At 36.0% G+C, this 20129-nt stretch overlaps 2 protein-coding genes across 2 annotated transcripts; both read left to right on the forward strand.

Annotated features, from left to right (window-relative positions):
• The first annotated feature begins 1736 nt into the window (after window positions 1-1736).
• Window positions 1737-8275, forward strand: LOC131317738 (uncharacterized vacuolar membrane protein YML018C). Its single transcript, XM_058347321.1, has 8 exons — window positions 1737-2170; window positions 3824-4225; window positions 5016-5233; window positions 5385-5455; window positions 5538-5639; window positions 6780-6897; window positions 6983-7118; window positions 7773-8275. Exons 1-8 carry the CDS (start codon window positions 2090-2092, stop codon window positions 7833-7835), a joined length of 1191 nt encoding a protein of 396 aa, XP_058203304.1. The 5' UTR covers window positions 1737-2089; the 3' UTR covers window positions 7836-8275.
• A 3955-nt stretch (window positions 8276-12230) lies between these two features.
• LOC131317739 (ER membrane protein complex subunit 7 homolog) lies at window positions 12231-19704 on the forward strand. The gene is made up of 7 exons (XM_058347322.1): window positions 12231-12442; window positions 12552-12595; window positions 16115-16223; window positions 18418-18481; window positions 18682-18798; window positions 18906-19014; window positions 19300-19704. The coding sequence occupies exons 1-7, from the start codon at window positions 12345-12347 to the stop codon at window positions 19389-19391; spliced, it is 633 nt and encodes a 210-aa protein (XP_058203305.1). The 5' UTR covers window positions 12231-12344; the 3' UTR covers window positions 19392-19704.
• The last annotated feature ends 425 nt before the right edge of the window (window positions 19705-20129 follow it).

Raw genomic sequence — 20129 nt, forward strand, 5'->3', positions numbered from 1 at the left:
GATTGTTGTGTGAGTATCATTTTTGAGCATTTGGTTTGGTGAAATGATAGTTACATAACTATCGGCCACAACTCTGACCACAACCATCTATGCGGCACTGCATGGTTGGTAATGGGAGAACAATCACTTTAAAACTACTTTGCAAATTAAAAGTGCTACATTCAACAATTCAAACACAACACCAAACATAACTTCTCACATACACGTGGGGTCCAGCATTTTTGTTTGCAAATATCAATCCTATAATGCCACGTAAGCAGTTGTGGTCGGGTTGTGACTGGTAGATGTGTCCTTAACATTGTTGATTTGAGAATACTATTTAAATGGAACAAACGGACATTCTCTTGGAATTGACTTCCTCTGGTATAAAATTTGTGGACGATTGTGAATTCTTTGAAAGTACTATTTTAACCAATAAACAAAGATATGGTTGGCGTGTTGTCCATTAGTATTAAGGGGTATTTCCGGCAGTGAAAATTTTATAGATTTTTATTTGTGGTTGAGAAGTTATTAGGTGTTTTCGGTAGTGAATAAATTGTTAAAAAATATCAAGTTTTTTTCAATAGTGAATAAGTTATTGATGGTTTGTGAGTAGAGTTACGGTAATAAAAACAGTATTCGTTGATAACTTTTTTGATAGTGGAAACGAGATGATAAACTGATGAATTTTTTTTATTAGTGAAAATGAGATGGTAAAATGCATTAAATTTTTAATGTTTTTTATTTGTAAAAATGGGGCCTAAATGTGTCCTTTATTAGGGTAGCCTTTCTTCTTTTTAATTTGGTATAAGTTAGGCAAACAATTACTGGGCCTTTTGGTTTAGCTAGTCACTTTTTAGAGCTCGTCTAGGATATTGGCGTACTTTTCCCTCAAACGAGGATTAAAAAAGGATTATCAAGTGGAAAGATCTTAATTCTTTTTTTTAAATAGGATCTTGATTTCGCCTTTTTGCCTCTCATTTTAACAACAGTTGTTTCATGTTTGTGCTACAGCTGTCTCAGGAAATGTGGATAAGGGACACAGAAAATAAAATAAATCCAAAATTTGAAAACAAATTTTACCCTTATATATACACTTTCATATATTTCTCTAACTTTTAAACCTTAATCACGTTCTAATAAATCCGGATAAAAAATTTCAGATGTAATTTGTTATTACTCTCTCCGTTCCAAAAAAATTGTCCAGTCTACAAAATGAGAATTTAAAAAAATACATTGTTAAAAAAAAATCAACTTTCTTGGATATATTGATATATCCTTGTTGATATTTAGTAACTAGCTATAAAAAAAAATGTAATTTCTTTCGACGATGATGCATTATTTTTACGTTTTCGGACCAAAGAATCTTTTTCTGTGACGGATGAATTTTTTTTGTTTTTGTTTTTGTCAAACGGAAATTTAGACGGATGGATTTATTTCATCCAAATGGCAGAATGCCAGATTTTAGAGTGCATTATCGTCTTACTCCTCGTTCCAGAACCATAAATAAATACTTATTTTTTAAGAAGGCAATTTTAAACTCAAAAATAATATGTTTACATAAATAATTTTTCTACAAATATGGATCTTATTTGATAGATCTCATCAAGATCTTTTATACGGTGCAAAAAAAGTAAAAAAATTATTTTTCATTTATATTATTTTTAAATTTGAAAATATAAAATAAGCTGTTTTTTTTCAAGAACGTTTCTGGAACGGGCTTAATTCTACCAACCAAACGCTCCATATGTTGTTTCTGTATTGAAAAAGGAAAGGGAAAGGGAAAGTGAAAGACAATGGCAAGAATACGAGTGACATTCAAGGAATGATAGCATGCGAGAGAGAGAGAGAGAGAGAGAGAGAGAGAGAGAATGAATAAAATAAATTTGCCTTTCATTCCTCATGTATTCTCCAATCTTTTTGGCTTCCCTTTACATCCCCTCTCATAAGTCAAAAGCAGAGACAAGCTTCATATCAAAGACACCTTCTTGGCTCAATGGATCTGACCCTCTGAGGGAAACCCAATTAGATCTTTGTTGATTTTTGTGTACATTTTGCAAATTTGGTTCTTGGGTGTTTATTGGATTTGTGGGTACTTGTTGGATTTGTGATGGGGTGGAGATACAAGGCGGGTTTGTTCCTAATTGCTGCTGTTGTTATCATCTGGGTATCCTCTGCAGAAGTCACCCAGGTATCCTTTCTCTCTCTTATTCATCTTTCTTGTCTAGGGTTTTAATTTGTTGTTATGGACATCAAAATATACCAATGGCAACTTTATCCGTATAATATGTATGTTTTATACAAAGCCCATTTACCCATATTTATATGCTGAAGGTTGTATATGTGCATGGATTGGTAATCTATGTTTTTGGGGGATTTGGGTACTTGTTCTTGGTCAATGGTCAGTGGTATTTCATGCTACAGATAGTTTGGTTTCGTCAAGATTTGGGTGGTCTTCCGTGGAATGCATTCCTGTCGAAAAGGCCAGGTGGTCGATTTATGACCTAATTGACTCGCATCGATATATTGAAAGCCTGAAGTGGATAATCAAAAGTAAAGGATTAAAAAAATCACAATTGTTAGAATGTTTTTAAGTACCTAAACTTCATGTGTGATCCCTCAATCCCCCTTTGACAGCTGATAACCGAAGGAATTGACGACGAGATAAATAGAATGAAAACTTTGATATTTTCCAATGCCAGGTCTCTAGGAAATGTTAACAAAAAGAAGAAGGAATCAATGTTACATGTGCTGCAATGCAAATACTTTACCGTCATGGAGTTTTGTTGGCAACCAAATAGAGGATAGCATGGTCAATGGTAAACTTAGTGGTTTTGCTATGAAATTTTTTTCATGGAGCTACCTTGTACGCAGTCAGTTACATTCTTGAGGAGGCTGATGTATGTGTTGATGTTATTGAAGTGAATTGTTGAAGATCTATTTGCATTGCCAAGTTCCTTTGTGCCGTGTTCAGCAACCATAACTTATAATAGAGCAACCAGAACCTAAGTAGTCTAAGTTGCTGAGAAAAAGTTGGATTATGCGACTGTTTGGTGACTCCTTTGAGTGGTGTTTTCTAGAATTTAAGGATTTTAAATCTGAGCATCTTGCTTTTTCTCAAACTTCAAGTGCATTTTGCACTTTTCTTTTGGTATTCTCTAATCAGGGAAGTTGAATTTAAAGGTTCTGCATTGTCTCTTGACTGAGAGAGGGATAGATAAATCTACTTCCATGCATGACATATAGCCCGTAAATCAATCTGTTGAATTGCATCTGACACTGGAGAAGACTTGGGCGTCCATTTTTTTGGACATTCTCTGCATTAACAATTGAGCGTTGCAGACTTGTTGACCGCTGCATACAAAATGATGGTTCTCTTTGCCAGAATGCAAATTTTCGAGTGCTTTACCTATTTACTTCTTGTCTTCTGCTTTGTGATTGTTTGCATGCTCTGTGTTCATAACAACAGCAGTCTTCATAACACACTCTCTTCAAGAATTGTTTCCTGACTTGTTTTTGAGAAGTAGCAATGAGAGCTTCGAATGCCCTAGGCTTGCGTTTTGAAAATGCAGTTCTTAAATTTACTTTTCCTGATTGGCCTGTTCTCTTTGTGTAAGGATTCAAGAACTCATATGTGCTAAGCCTTGTTCTTTTGGTGTCATTACTTGACTGCAGAATATGCCTGATAATTTATTGTGTTTAGGTACTTTGGTTATCTATGATTAAATATTTTGTTCTCATAGTTAATTTGGCACATGTGTAACATTTATTGCTATTACCTAAAGGATATACTATACCACTGGTATTCATCAGCCAGATAGTAACTTGTATATCTTTTTGACAGGGTATTTTTACGGATTATAAGCAGCCGTTTGCGGTTACCTATCTTGGAGCTTCTTTAATGGTAGTCTACCTCCCAATAGCATTCATTAAGGACTGTATATGTACTATGATAAGAAAACGCTCGTGTAAAAATGGTAGAAGTGCAGCAATTAGCAGTGGGTCCCCTGCTGGAGTAAGCTCCCCTTTAAAGCTCATTGGGGTGCATAAAATCTTTGAACTGGAACTTGAAGGCCCTTTGAATAGAAAAGACAGTGAAGTGGACCTTTCTTCCCAGGAAGAGGGAATGCCATTAGTTACTAAACACAGTGATGATGCAGACATGTTAAAGCCACATAAAGAGCTTACAAACAGGGAGGTTGCTGCTTATGGATTTTACATTGCCCCTATCTGGTTTATTACAGAGGTAAGCAACTCCTGTGTGTGGTTTCTCCGACATATCTTTTCCATTTGAGGTTGTTTTCGAGTTTCTGACTTGGTCTTGTACATTGAACTGCTCCATATAATACTTACCAATAAACTGCTCATTATTTCATGAGGTTCTAGTTTGTGTTAAACAGGTAATAAAAGCAACGATTCTTTCTCTAAATTTTCTTTCCTCCTTATAGAAATTTTTTATGAATATTTAATAACATTCTTTCAGAACATGTTACTAATACTAATCTTCTCATATGCACGGACATAACATCTGTATCCTTGATAATGTAGTTTTTCCGATGTTACTGATACTAATCTTCTGGTACACGCGGACCTAAAATCCGAATTCTTTGCATATTCCTCTAAACTCTTTAGTATGCCTCTCCTGAAATTAAGGAGAGTTTTCCAAACATAGTTTGTGTCCTTCAAATTTAGGTTGTATAGTTCAATATGTCTCTACATGTAAAATAAAGTGTAAATTTACATGCATGACATGTTGGGGAAATTCAGTGTGTTTCATCTATCTGGATCTAGATGACAATGTATCATGTACACTTAGGCTGTCTAGAAACAACTCAGAGTTGATGCCATATGGTTGAGGTGCTTAGAAGTTTTTTAGCTGGACACCTTATTTCATGCACTTACTGTTAGTTAAATTGCATATCTACCAGCATGGCGCATCGTAAATGTAAAATTCTTCCTTATCTGCCAACATATCTGTGGCATTTTGATGGTTCATTCTTTGCGTGCATTCTTATGGCTTTATCCTTTCTTTGCAGTATTTCTCAAATGCTGCACTTGCACGTACAAGTGTTGCAAGTACAACAGTATTATCCTCAACTTCAGGACTATTTACTCTTTTTATTGGTGCATTTCTTGGCCAAGATTCCCTGAACATGACAAAGGTGGTTGCTGTATTTGTCAGTATGGCTGGTGTTGCAATGACAACTCTAGGGAAAACTTGGGCCGCAGATGATTCTCAATTGGATACTTCTGGGTAAGTTCTTGAACTATGTGTTTATTTTCTCGTAGGCTTTGTTTGTTTATGTGGTGTTGTTGGAGTCCAAAAAGCATCAGTCTGCAGTTATCCAAGTTGTTAGATGTGGCTTGATTTGAATTACAGTTGAAACTTTTTGTTTCTTTTAAAGGAATGGAAAACGGTCTCTCGTTGGAGATCTTTTCGGCCTTCTCTCAGCTATGTCGTACGGGCTATTTACTGGTCAGGCATCATTTTATTTATTGAATAGTGAAGTGTAGTCAATATTATTGTGTTTGTATTTATATGGTGTGTAATGCTGCAGTTCTACTTAAAAAGTTTTCTGGTGAGGAAGGAGAAAGGGTTGATGTGCAAAAGTTGTTTGGATATATTGGATTGTTTACACTTGTAGCACTATGGTGGCTTGGTAAGAATCTTTATCATTCTTGCTTAGTTTATGCTTATTTTTTATGCGTGGTAGATAATGAAATCTTTTGTAGAATCATTGAAACAATATTCCACTGACCCCTTCTATTCAAACATGTTTGGCACCATACCACCAAGGTGGTAGCCTAGATGGCTAAGGTGTGAGGGTGAAAGTCCCCCCCTCCCACACAGTTGCAGGTTCGAATCCTGCTTGCGGGTAGTAGTCCTGTGAACCAGATGCTGTGTGGAGGTCCCTTGGTCTGCTCTAGCACTTTGGTGGGGTTGTAGTGATGGGCTTTCCTTCCCATGCAGTAGTTATGGCTCAAACCGGACATTCCATAGCGGATGGGACCTCTATGGTGACACTCCAGGGGGTTGCTATGCTGGTTGCCCCTTCCCATCCTTTCATCAGCAAAAAAAAAGTGTTTGGCAACACAGAGACAACAGTGTCATTGTTGAATATTCGATTTACAAGGACTTTTGTAACAGTTATGGTATTTGAATGAACTTCATTATACTTCCTGTTTTGAAAAAGAATGAAGTAATCATGTTAATCCTTTGATTGATCAGTTTTTGTGAGTTAATTCAACCAAATTGAACTAATGAAGGGTAGTGATCTTCACATTCCCTTTTTTTGATCGTGCACCCCCTTTTTTGTCATTTAGTGGAACTTTTATGTTTAATTTTTTCACTAAAAGACAAGAAGTGGAGTGCATTTATCAAAAAAGGGAGTGTGAAAATCATTTCCCTTGGACTAATTGTAAAGTGATCTGCTTCCATAGAATTGTAATGAAATTGGTTCTGAAAGCAAATGACAGGAACATGTAGAGCTAAATCCGAAGCAGTGACATCAATGCAGGTCACTGAATGCTATGCCAATCTGAACCTGTTGAATGCTATTCCAATCTAAACCTGTTGAATGCTTGCCTTTAAACTGGAATGATGCGATTTGGAAGCACGCTAACTTTCCAAAGTAAAATCTCGATGGAAGAACTTTAGGGAGGGGGAGTTTGTTGTGTTCCAAAGTCTTATATACGCTGTAGTGACTACTTTTTTGAAGAGCATGTTTTTAACAGTAGAAGTATTATCTCATTATATTATATGGAGTCATTGACTGTTACTCTTGTAATTTTCCACTCAGTATGGCCATTAACAGCCTTGGGAATTGAACCGAAGTTCACCTTGCCGCATTCCGCCAAATTGGATGAAGTTGTTATTGCCAATGGATTTGTCGGGAGTGTTCTTTCTGACTACTTTTGGTATGTAAAGGCTGCTATTTCCGTCAAACTTCCATTAATTTGAATTTTCTCTCTTTAAAACTACTTTTTTCCTTCTTTCTCATAGGGCATTGTGTGTGGTTTGGACAACTCCATTGGTGGCCACTTTGGGGATGTCTCTCACCATCCCACTTGCTATGGTAGCCGACATGGTGATTCATGGCCGTCATTATTCAGCCATCTATATTCTTGGTTCAGTTCAGGTAACAAGATTTTCTGGAAATGCAGCAACTTCTAAGCTGTGAGAAAATTTTAGAAAAAAAAATTCATAAAGTTAAAATACCTGGGTTAGACGATATTAAAGTATAACCATGTGGTCATCCTAATTTTAATGTTCTTGTTGGTAAAATGCAGCAGTTTTGTATTAACTTGGATCACTCTTTATTTTTCTTTTTCCTTTTGTTCGTGAAAGAAAAGTACTGATATAGTGAGGGTACATATTTGGAAATGGAATGGCAGGATATGGGGTTATGTAAACATTTTGTTTGCCTGCTAAAATACAGTTACTCGTTGTTTCTTATCCAACATAATGAGCTCGTATACCCCTTGAATGGGTGACATTCCATTCGCATTGGATTTTTTTATCGTATCATTTAATTATTTTGGCTTATGTAAACATTTTGTGCACGTGCTATCTGACATAATGAGCTCTAATACCCATGGAATAGGTGACATTCGATTTGCTTTGTTTTTTATTTCATCTTTTTGTATTTCTCAGAGTGATTTTGTTTTGTTTGTACTAGAAAGTGTAGTGATGTTGATGCCGTGAACTTGACAGCTTGAGTTTTGGTTTTTGCGCAGATCTATTTTCAGTTTCGGCTCTCTCTGTCTAACATTTTCCTTTGGTCGGTTTGCAGGTATTTGCAGGATTTGTAATAGCTAACCTTTCCAATGGGTTCTCCAAAAACTTGGGATTTTAGCATTTCATGAAATCCTTCTTATTTACTTTGTCCACCATAATTTTTGTTGTGTTTCATACTCAGCCGTGTTGATTGAAGCCCATATGCTAGTATATAGTCAATAATGTATAGGCCTAGGGAGTTGTTCTGGGCATCTGCAACTATAGAGAAGATGAAGAATGTCTGTTGTTGAGAAAAGAGGTTCTGAGTGAGGCCTTCTCTTCATGGTTTGACTGCTATGCCTGATACGTAACATATGGATTTTGTTTTAAGTTCTTTCTCTGGTGCTGCTGCTTGTTGTATTGCTGTTCCATGGACTCTAAGAAGGTGAATTACATTGATTTTTTGTACAAATCTTCGTAACGGGTTGCTACCCGCCATTTTGTTTTCAAAGTTTGAGGACATCGTACGGCGACTGTTTGTTTATTTTGTTTTCAATCGACTCTACTTGTTCCGAGTAATGTTTCTTCGGATCATTTTAGTAATGAATCTGTTTCCTCTTTTTCCGAACCCCCCCCCCCCGGTTGGGTGTCATTTTTTGGGTATAAACAGAAGCTTTGCGATGATTATTCAGTCTCACTCTTTTTTATTTTAGTTTTTTGTTACAAAATTTTAAATGTTAATAACTTTTTTTTCACTTATTTATTTTTAATAAATTTTATATTTTTGAAATTTACTCAACGAAATCTATCTAACGAGCCTAATATTGATGGTGAAATAATATAAAACGGAAAACTAAATTTTTGTGGTAGTTTAAACTGTTTAAAGATATTGAAAAATTAAGTGTTTCAAATTTCAATCTGTTTGAACCGGTGGAAAGATTTTAGTTTTCTTATCATTTTATCCTAAATGGTCATACTTAAATTTTGACTCTAGATCTCTTGTTGATTAACCTTAAGAAAGTCATAGAATTAAAGATCTCTTAGGGTTAATCAACGAAAGCACTAGAGCTAAAATTTAACTATGACCATTTAGGATGAAATGATCAAAAAAATAAAATCTTTCCACCGGTTCAAAAGGATTGAAATTTGGAACGCGTAATTTTTTAACCATATTATGTCTTTGTTTTAAATTTTTTGGGTCCAATATATTATCTTTTTATTTTTATTTTTTTCTTTTATTTTTTTAAAATTTTTAAATTTGAGTTTTTAAGTAAATTATGTATGTTGAATTCATTTAAATTTACTTTATATTTCTCTGAATAATTAATAATGCAAACTAAAATCAAACTTCATTTAATTATAATTGAGTATATAAAATCAATACATGAACATAAATAAATACACAAATTTAGTCAATATTTTTCGCCAAATTGTGGTCGTCGTTTCGGCGGATCTATCTGCATTACTTCGTACCACAATTGGAGGCGTGCTTCATAAGGATGAGCCCATCCGCGTGCTTCATCTGATGCATTTGGCCTCCATCATATGATGATGAGTGGTACAGGGTAACGAGGGTGTAGGAAAACTTGCACGAAGTGATTGCCATGAACATGACCAATAGCTATATGTTTGGGCGCTGCGAATGGAACTGGATGGGAGCTCAACGGCAAGTGAGTGAGATAACTCAAAGCAATCAAAACGAATGTATGCAGTACAACGTTGTATGTTGATATGATAACAAGTCCCGATGGTATAGAATCCATCCAATGATCCTCTGGTGCCGATGGCTAGAAGCAACGAAGTCTTTGTAGCACCCAGTATACATAATTACGTTATGGATAAAGCTAATCGTACAGAACCCAATTTTGTTCAATCTCTTGCAAGTTTGAACTAATAGTCATAATTAAATTTTTTTGAACCAACAGGCAACTTTGAATCAATGCTTAATTTTTTTAACTTTTTAGACAATTTATATATTTCAAAATATAGTTAAAAAATTAAGTATTCCAAATTTTAATCCGTTTCAACCGGTGGAAAGATTTTATTCTTTTGATCATTTTATCCTACATGATCATAATTAAATTTTGACTCTACAACTCTCGTTGAATAGCCCTAAAAAAGTTCTAGAATCAAATATCTCTTAGGGTTAATCGACGAGAGCCATAGAGTTAAAATTTAATTATGACTATTTAGAATAAAATGATCGAAAAACTAAAATCTTTCCACCGGTTCAAATGGATTGAAATTTGGAACACTTAATTTTTTTAACCTTTTTAGACCGTTTATATATTTAAAATTATAGTTAAAAAATTAAGTGTTCCAAATTTTAATCCGTTTGAACCGGTGAAAAGATTTTAGTTTTCTGATCATTTTATCCTAAATGATCATAATTAAATTTTGACTTTAAGGCTCTCGTTGATAAGTTCTAAGAGATATTTGATTCTACAAGTTCAAAAATTCATTATGATCATTGAAGATAAAATGATAAAAAAAACAAGATCTTTCCACCGTTTCAACTGGATTGAAAATCGAAACACTAAAATAATTTTAAATAAAGAAAAAAGAAAAAAGATACAGAGTACATATAAACATTAGTACAGAGTATTAATTAAATAAAGAAAAAATAAACAAAAAATAGGTTCCGATATTTTTTGTGCCCAAGCGGCGTATATTTCGTAATAGAAGTGGACCCATGTGGGGTCAGACACGGGGGTGCGATTAGTAATATATACTTTGTGTCTCCATGCTTCAATTTTGGGTAAATTTCACTGACCTCCCCTGAGGTTTCTGAAATAGCACTGCCCTCCCTTTCTTTTACTGACATTGTCATGATTCCCCCCTCCAACACCCAGACATCAGAAATTTGACGGAAATAGCTTAGGAATGGTGATGTCATGGCTGTCTTCCTTAGAAAATGCCAATACTACCCTCTACCTTATATGGTCTACTACAACTCTTAGTTTTATATTATTTGTTAAATCTGTGAAAATATACTTCGTTGTTTTTTTCCACATCAACTCACATCGTTATTTTTTACCAATATCAATTACACAAGTAATCCATATGTCAATTTTTATTTTAAAAGATGCATTGGCAATACATAGTATATATAGAGAATCCACTCAAATTAACTATGGTTCATCAATAATCCAGTTAAAGACATAATTGCTTGTTAAATACATCACTTGAATCATACTTTATTAAATTCACCTTGCAAGATACTTTCTAAGAAAAATGGTCGTTCAAGTGGAAAACTGAACCAAATTCTTAGCTATAATGGTTGTTTCCAATTTCTTTTCTATTGAGATTTAATGTACCCTCAATTTGGAATGCCTATTTTTACCTCTCTCTTTTTCGAGCAAAAGATCATCCCAGTTATATTAATATGGAAATAAAGTACGACGAAAATAACAAATAAAGAACAGAAAAGCCACATGAAATGAGCGCCGAGCCGGAAATAATTTTTTCTCATTTTAAGTGCATTTGTTTGATGTGTTCCTATACCACAACATATGAGAGCATTTCCTACATCTACACTAAACAGTCATTCTTGCAAATGGTTTAATTAAAAAACTTAATTACTTTTTTGGCCTTCTTTATTTTTATAACACACGATGTATATGTAAAATTAGTTCAAAGTTGATCAATTGTGTTGACGAGAGAAATTGAAAAGGTGTAACAACATTGATCAAGGTTGAAAAACGTACACTAATTAAAGACTAAAAAAGTTTGAAAAAGACAAAAATAATCTTTTAGTGTCTTTAGTGTCGTCTTATATAAACTTCTTTTTAACTTTCATCTATATTTTTATACTTTTTTGATTTCCCTCGTTGAGACGATAGATGTGAAGTAAAATTATCAAAAAAGATAACTAAAAGTTAAATAGACTAACTGCTACCAAAAAATAATTTAGTCCAAAGGCCCTCTGATTATAATAATTAAGTACCTCTATAGCTTGAGTTTGAAAAATAAATTACTTTAATAGTTTTACTCTTAGTCTTGCTCTCCATAAACAAAAATTTATTTGAAAAAAATAGGGAGGTAGAGAATGAGTGCAAAAAGGAGGCAGTACACATTAAACAAGGGCAATTTTGTCATCCTATTGTGTATTTAACACCGTTTGCAAGCAATTTAACAGAAGGGGGACTTGTGACAATGTCAGTAAAAGTAAGAGAGGGCACTGTTATTTCAGAAACCTCAGGGGAGGTATGTGTCTATGTCAGAAACCTCAGGGAGGTCAGTGAAATTTACCCTTCAATTTTTTGTTACGAAATTGTGTCCATACCTGTATTAACCACAAATACTTTCACAAACACATTCATATTCGCAAAGAGGTCTTTATATATTACAGTTGTAAAGATGTCGATTCGACCATTCATTTCGACACAAAACTACTTGGATTAGATCTGAACGCATACAAATGACATACAAATTTAAATCATTTATTGCTCGATAAAGCTCTAAATCGTCAATTGCCGAAATGAGTGACCGATACCGTAAATGTTTAGTGTGCGTAGAGTGTTTGCGTTAATGTTTGTGGTTATAGATTTACCCTATGTAACCGGAAAATCGTACCTGGGTTCAGTTCCACGGCAGTTTTGTATTCGGTCTGTTCTCATCACCATCTCTCTCTCTCTCTGAGTTTCCAATGGCAATGAAAAATAGATCCCAACCGATCTTTCTCAATCTCTCTCTACTTGTCTTCTGTTTTTCTCTCCTCTCTCCGGCCCTCGCGATCGCTCCCGGGTACACACCTATTCCTCTCTTGTTCTTCTTACTCCCACTTCTAACCCTAATTCTCTCTCTCTCTCTCTCTCTCTCTCTCTCTCTCTCTTATTTGATTCCAATTTGGCAGGACTGATGATGGTTACACTATAAATGGGCGAGTGAAGATTCCAAGTATGCTTCCCTTCGTTTTCTGTTATCCATTAATGTTTTCGTTTATTTTCGCTCGAGTGAGATTTGAGATTCGTTTGCGAAGTTGATTGGTTATCGAGTTAGTGTATGCTACGTTTGAGGTAGGGTAAAATGAGCCGAGCCGAGCTTTATGGTGTTCGAGCTCGTTTACCAAATGAGCCCGAAACTCGAGCTCGAGCCCATAACGAGCGAAACTGGCTATTTTACTTAACGAGCCTGTTTAAACGAGCCGAGCATAAAATAATGAGCCGAGCTTTTGAGTGTTGAGCTTGGCTCGTTTAGTCAATGAGCCTAAAACTCGAGGTTGAGCTTGGCTCGATTACTAAAGGGCAACTCGGTTCATTTGCAGCCCTAGTTTGAGGCACTCCAATCGTTTTGGTTTTATGCCGTGTTATTTATCAAACTAGTTGCAACTGTTCATGAAGCTTTAACCTAGGGTGTTTTGCAATTGTATATGGTTTGTCAAAGCACAATATGAAGCATGTGATTTGACCTTAGGGGGCTGTGCGGTTACCCGGATTCAAGAAATTTGCGGGGATCACATTTCCGGCATTTGATTGCAACAGTTTGCAACAATTAGGGTTCAATAACATACCTAGCGGACAACTAATCGAGCAAAACACGAACTATATACCTGGGGATATGTGGTGTTACCATAGTAGTATATCCCTCACTATTAGTCCGACTAAGCGAGCATGGCCTAGAGACATACAGTTGTATTAGGATAAATCACTTTATTCTTCTTTTGAAGTTGAATGCTGGACAATGGAGGTGAGTGTGTACAACTTGTCTTATGTCCTGCTCCCACTTTAGGCTTTAACAGCTGTGGATTGTGATGTAGATGTTGAGTTAGAATCTTGGGGAGTGAGGTGAATGGTTACGAACACTGCTTTCTTGGGTGTTTGGTGTTCATGTTACTTGTATTCTGTTTCCATCAAAAAATGGACCCAACTAGTGTTTTCAGTAACACCATTGATCTGATCGAATATCATTCGTTTTTTTTGTTCGGCGGAAGTCAAGCGTTATTAGTTTTAGTTAGTGAGGTTGGAACCCATGTCAAATGCATGGGAGTACATGGTCCCTACCACTTGCATATCAACCTTGTTATGATTTGTGCGGGTCTGCTAGAGTTCTTTCAAATAGGAAGAACGACCAAGTCAAGGAAGAAATGCAAGTTCGTTATCACTGCATGAAAATGTGATATTAGATAAGAAAGGGAGAAGGGACGAAAAGATTTCAGATGGATATAGATATTATGCCGTAAGGACGTTAAAACAAGAGGCAGAACAAGAGGCCTAACACGATCCACATCTTTTGTCGATGTAGAGGATGAGTTTACACTATTGCCTCTTCAAAAGAAGCACAAGCACTTCTACAACAGTGTCTTGTCACGTCAGATGTTGACACCGTTGGACACCACTCATTGTATGCTTCTCAATACCTTCCGGTTACAGGTGCAAACATATTTAACCATGAGTTAAAAACTTAAAATCTTTTGGACTCGGGAAAATCACCGGATAAGTTAAAATCATGGGAAAATCAATAAATTCGTACCTGTTCTCCGCCTTTGAGGCTTAGCATACGCTGCATATGTACTACTTAACGTTTTGTTATCATGTTTGAATTGGTTACACATTTGCATGACACATAACAATGGCCTATTCTCTCACACGACATACAATAAATTCCTAAAACTATTCGTTTTGTCTCCCTCATCTGTCGGGATTTTTGTACTTCATTTTTTGCAAATTTTCATGTCCGAGTGTCTGTGTCGTGCTAGTGTCCGTGCTTCTTAGAGCACTTATATCCTTACATTTTTTTATTAAGAAAAACTCCAGTTGAATGTTTTGGAAAATAATAGAATCTGGTAAGCGTAGGGATAATAGTTGAGCAACTAGTAAACAAATGTAGAAGGGGAGGAAAAACAGTTAGTGATGTTGTCTACCGTGTACTAGAATATGCTACATCACCGTATGTCAGTTATATGGCAAGAGGTCTCACTAGCTGCAACAGTTAAAAAATATGGGCAAAACACAGCAAAGAGGGCCCGCCTAGGATATCCTGCCATCTCTTAACCAATTTTCTTTTCTCCGTATCTCACTGCAAATCTCTGCACTTCCCGTGCAGTATTTGGCTGTATCGATGGTCTGTTGTATCAACAGGCTATAGAGTTTGCTCCACCTGCAAATCTATGGGCAGATTTTGTTGTTTTATGTCTGGTTTTTTTTTTTTTAATCTCAGGTTTCCTTTTTCTGAATACGTGGTCCAAATGAGATGGGTCATATCCTTCTAGCAACTGCTACTTATGGCAATAGACAATAAGACAAGGTGTAAATATAATACAAACTGTAAACCTCAAAACATATTGGCGTTGCGGCTATATTACAATATCATTAACAGAGCAACAGGTCCTGTTTCAGATTTCAAAGTCACATTACTCCCTGCCACATCACTGAGTACTTAAAGTTGTAAGACTTATTAGATTGGATAGCTCTTTCTTTAGACAATATTGTCCTTTCTTGCCATGTGGAAATGCATAAAATCGTTTGGTAACCAAGATAGAGCCTTTAGAGGCTTTTCTAAATATTATCTCTGTTGGAGTTTGTCCCACATCGGTTAATTATCCCCTCCAAAACTGTTATATGAGCGTAGATAGTCTCTCCACTCATTGCCAATCGGTTTTGAGTTGGATGTTTTAACATGGTTTTAGAGATGGTGTCAGAGATAGGGTTTCGGAGAATTTGTTTCTCCCTTGTTTGTGCCAAAAGTGTACCGTCGTTTGTTGTGATCCTTGTGTTTTGGATCATTTGTTTACCTCTCCACGTGTGAGTCAGGGATCCCACGTGTGGGGTAGTTTTGGAGTTTGTCTCACATCGGTTAATTATCTCCTCCAAAACTAGTATACGAGCCTAGGCAGCCTCTCCACTCATTGCCAATTGGTTTTGAGTTGGATGCTTTAACAATCTCCAACTAGTGTGGCATTCGATTCCTTCAACGTCAATTCTTCGAAGTTCAATGTATGTTATCAGGATCAATCATTTTGAAATACAAATTGTCAGTTTGTAGTAATGGTAGGTGTATAAGTAAGCAAAGATTCTGCGGTTTCAAGAGGGAAAGTATGGAGGTTATTTTATTATTTTTAGGAAGACCAGCAGCAGGTAGTTTTTTCTTGGTAGAGTAGATAGAGGGTGGAGAATATCACTGGCAAGGCATCCTCTGTGAAACCTAAGATTTAGGATTTTGGCTAACTCACTTGGAGCTTAAATGTTTTCCTAGATTGTCCGCTTGGGAGACAGATCAATTAGCTACTTAGGGCAGCACCTCTATAACTTGGGAGAGTTAATTTTCACTTTTTGGTTTGCTGATGTTATCGGTAATCATTTTACAGTACAACATAATGAGTTTACATGAAATAAAAAATTTGCTCTCTCGGATTCGAATATGCCTTTCTCATGCTATTTCATTTTTCTTCTCCTGATGATTAATCATTTTGTTTGGTAGGTCTTGGTGCAAAAGGATTACTCCTTCCAGGAAAACTGTCAAATGTTAAGGTCATCCTTAATGGCGGCCAGAGGGTCACATTCCTCAAGCCTGATGGATATTTTTCATTGTATCCTATGAGCTTCATTCCATGCATAGATATCTGGTCCATTCTATTTTTTTGGACATATCTGCTTACATGCTATGACTCTGCCATCTTCGTTCTTTCTGTGTCAGGAATTTGTTATGAAGTTTTTTTTTTTGTCATTCGTTAAACATGATCGACTCTATCCTAGGGGACTTGAGGAGGGGGATGAGTGCTTACGAGAAACGAACCCTGCCCACATGCATGGGTTATGAAGTTCAATGGCTTCATTTGTGCTTCTTTTGTCAGTTGTATTGAGGTTGTTTTGGACAGTTTCAGGTTTGGACTTTCAAGTTTGTTCTTATCCGATAGGAAGCAGTCAGGAACCATGTTGCTGAGACTAAAGAAGTCGGATCACTTAATTGTGAACATGATCAATAAGTGGGAGTCTAAGTTATTAGGGGAATGATCTTTCAACTAAAACATAGGTACAAAAAAAGAAAAAAGGAAAGGAATTTTTCAAATAACTGGTATTGTGCATTATAAATGAAAATATAAAGACAGGCCTAGTACATTTGGTACACAATCCTAGGTAAACATGAGTTTGCATACGCATGAATATCATACTTGGAGATTTTAATTTCGTTAGTGAATATGTTAAATGCTCTAAGAAAGATCTCACATAGTGAAAAACGAATTGAAGATAACACAAAAATGAACTTATATTTTAGGGAATTGATTTCTACACTCCCTTTTTTATATCCACACTCCCTTTTTTGTCTTTTAGCAAAAAAAATACACACTTTCAACACTAAAATCCAAAAAAGGGAGTGTGGTTATTAAAAAAGGGAGTGTAGAAATCAATACCCATATTTTATGGCCCAATGACTTACAATTATCATAACGAAAAGGGAAAAAAGAGCTTTTGTTGTTCGAAAAGGAAAGGAAAGATATTGTATTATTGTGCAATAGAAGATGCACCACATAAACGGCTCACCCCAACGTTGTTAATAAAATGTGGGCTTGAGGCATGCTCAACTATTTTGAAACATCTAAGATTCTCCAGTCTTAAAACAAAAAAAGTTAAATAAAATTGAAGCAAGGTGTTGTGAGGCAAAATTTTATAAGATTTTGACATCAACTCTGTTAGAAGGTACCCGTTGGAGCATTTCACGCAAAATTGCCCTCAACAGTCACTGGAATTATGTAAGATTCTGTTTCGAAGTCTGCATAAAATCACAATCTCAGTTGATTGATTCGTGTTATTGAGTTGTGATCTTTATTTCTCATTATGATTGTCCAACATCACTGAGGAATTCTTGGCTCACCTGTCTATTGATGAGTCATTTATACACTTGGAAGTCGTAGGAATGAGATGGATAATGAAAGGATGTTGTACATGATAGAGACCTTGTGATGCATAGGTCTTAAATGGATATGGATATAACTCTCCTCAACTTTTGGAGGTTGGAGAAATGTTTCAATGTCTACATCAGCTGAGGGAAAACTCACTTATGATGGATTATGGATATGAAAAAGTTTGTGCAAGTATTTAGGATGCTAAAGCAAACAAAAATTATCTAAGAGTTCCAAGTAGCTATAGAGGCACGATATGGAAGCTGCAGTTATCGACGGCGATGATCTGTAGTAGTCTATTGTCTTTAGTGTTCCAAAATCTTATTTAAACTAGGAATTCTTAGAAATTTAAAAGCTGCATTGGTGGTTTCCCATATTTAGGGGAGGTTCTAGAAAATGGGCCTGGATTTGATGAATCATGATGATGATGCTCTTTCATGTTGCTGGTAAAAATTTCTTGTCCTGGATCTATTTGGGAATTTAAGCTTTGGTCTTGGTGTGAAATCAAATAAGTAAAAGATTCATGGCATAATATTGAGAATCTTATAATGGCTGGATGAAATTGATCATGTATTTGATGCGCCATTTTGGACTTGGGAGCTTGTCTCAGAAGGTGCGCTAGCTGAATGTGGTACATGGTATTGATGCAACTGTTTATTTTTTTAAACCTGATCCATATTGTGTTGCTTTTTTGTTAGATTAAAGAAAAAGTCAAACCAATTAATCTATGAAACCTGCATATTTGTGCGAGAAAATCAATTGAGATATTATGACTTCTATAGTTCTACACCACTTATTGTTCTATATCACTTATTGTTCATATACGATGTTACTAAATCATATGTTAGGCTCAAGTATTGCTCCTTAACCTTTATGCTCAAAGCCATAATGTCCCAGCGGGTACACATCTTATCGAAGTGACTGCAATTGGTTATTTCTTTTCTCCAGTGAGTTTTCTGCTATTTGTGTGCTGTTATTTTTTTGGTTGCTGGATTATTATTTGCTAGATAGAGCAGAATGGAAAATTGATTCATGTAGCCACTAGCAGCTCCAATTGGTTGGAACGCTAGGCTTAGTCTTGTTGGTTTAGAACTTTGAGTTTGCTATATTTCATATAGTTCTGTTCTTTCTTTCTGTCCTTATCCAGGTTCGTGTTGATGTCAGTGCCAGAAACCCTGGCAAGGTTCAGGCAGCACTCACAGAGAACAGGAGGGGTCTGACTGAGTTGGTTTTGGAGCCTTTGAGAGAGGAACAATATTATGAGGTAGACCCTGAGTTTGTGAGCCACATTTGTCTTTTGCAGCTGCTGTTGTCTTAGGATTTGGAAAGATTGGTTATGTAACTTCTGTGCCTTGTCTTCTTTTGTTTCAGATAAGGGAACCTTTCAACATAATGTCCCTTGCGAAGAGCCCAATGGGTTTGATGGTGGGATTCATGGTGATTGTGATGTTCATAATGCCCAAACTTGTAGAAAATATGGGTATGTACTCTACGCGTAGTTTTGTGCTACTTATGTTTCAAGCATGCCTTTGCTGTAAATGGGGGAGTCCCCATTTTTTACCTGCATAAATCCCAGCTCATCCATAACTCAGTAACTAGTTGACCATAGCAAAATAGCATTGATAGGTATTTACAGTTCTACCCTTTTCTGTTTATTTGAGTATTGTGCTAGCTGCCTTTGAAAACCCTGATTCCTTTCATACTTTATTTGTGGTTGCATCTTTCTCTTGTAATGCTAATACTAGTTTTATTTCTGTGGATTCAGATCCTGAAGAGATGAGGCGAGCGCAGGAAGAGATGAGGAACCAAGGAGTTCCATCTATTGCAAACTTGTTGCCTGGAGCTTCGAGGGGCTAAGAGAGAGACCAGTGCCTCCAGGACTGAAAGATTTGCGACAGAAATCTGGTTGAAGGGTGGTGTACTGGCTCAGCAGAAGGGCTGATGGTCAAATTTCTTACTGAAGCAGTGTATCCTTGTAGGAAACAACGTTTGGTTTATCACAGGGACTACAACTGATTCTGAGGGATAAACCAGTGTATCATCGATATGTTTTCTTTTATGCGCAAGACCAGTTTTCTTACTTGATGTTTAATATAAATTATTGATTCGGCTGTTCTGTTATCCAGTACTTGTGTTTAGTTGGAAATGAAAGATAATGTCTTTTTTGGTAGAGTTTCAGTTTTCTGGTTTTTCCACTTCAGACACCGTATGGTTGTGTTAGATTGTGTACAGAATTTGAAGACGGGATGAGATATGATTCATGCATTGATACTTACACAATGAACAACTCGAAATACTAAAATAGCGGTCATGTTTCTTCGGAAACATAACGTACCATTGTGGTACTCCCGTCCGTCATGGCGAACAAATGTACTTTTGTAGTTTTAATTGAGTAGAAATTTGATGGCTGAAGATGAAAATATGCTCTCTTTTTTGGCAGTGCAGTCTGCATCATCTGTTGGAACATATAGGGATATGTCTCATGCTATTATCCAATCCATTTAAAACTAGGATCCAGTTTTTGGTTGTATTTTATTTTTTGTATTGCTGAGTACATACGGCCAATGTAGTATTTTGGATTGCTGTGCACATTTG

This window comes from Rhododendron vialii, chromosome 2a (assembly GCF_030253575.1).
Source record: "Rhododendron vialii isolate Sample 1 chromosome 2a, ASM3025357v1".
Lineage (NCBI taxonomy): Eukaryota > Viridiplantae > Streptophyta > Magnoliopsida > Ericales > Ericaceae > Rhododendron > Rhododendron vialii.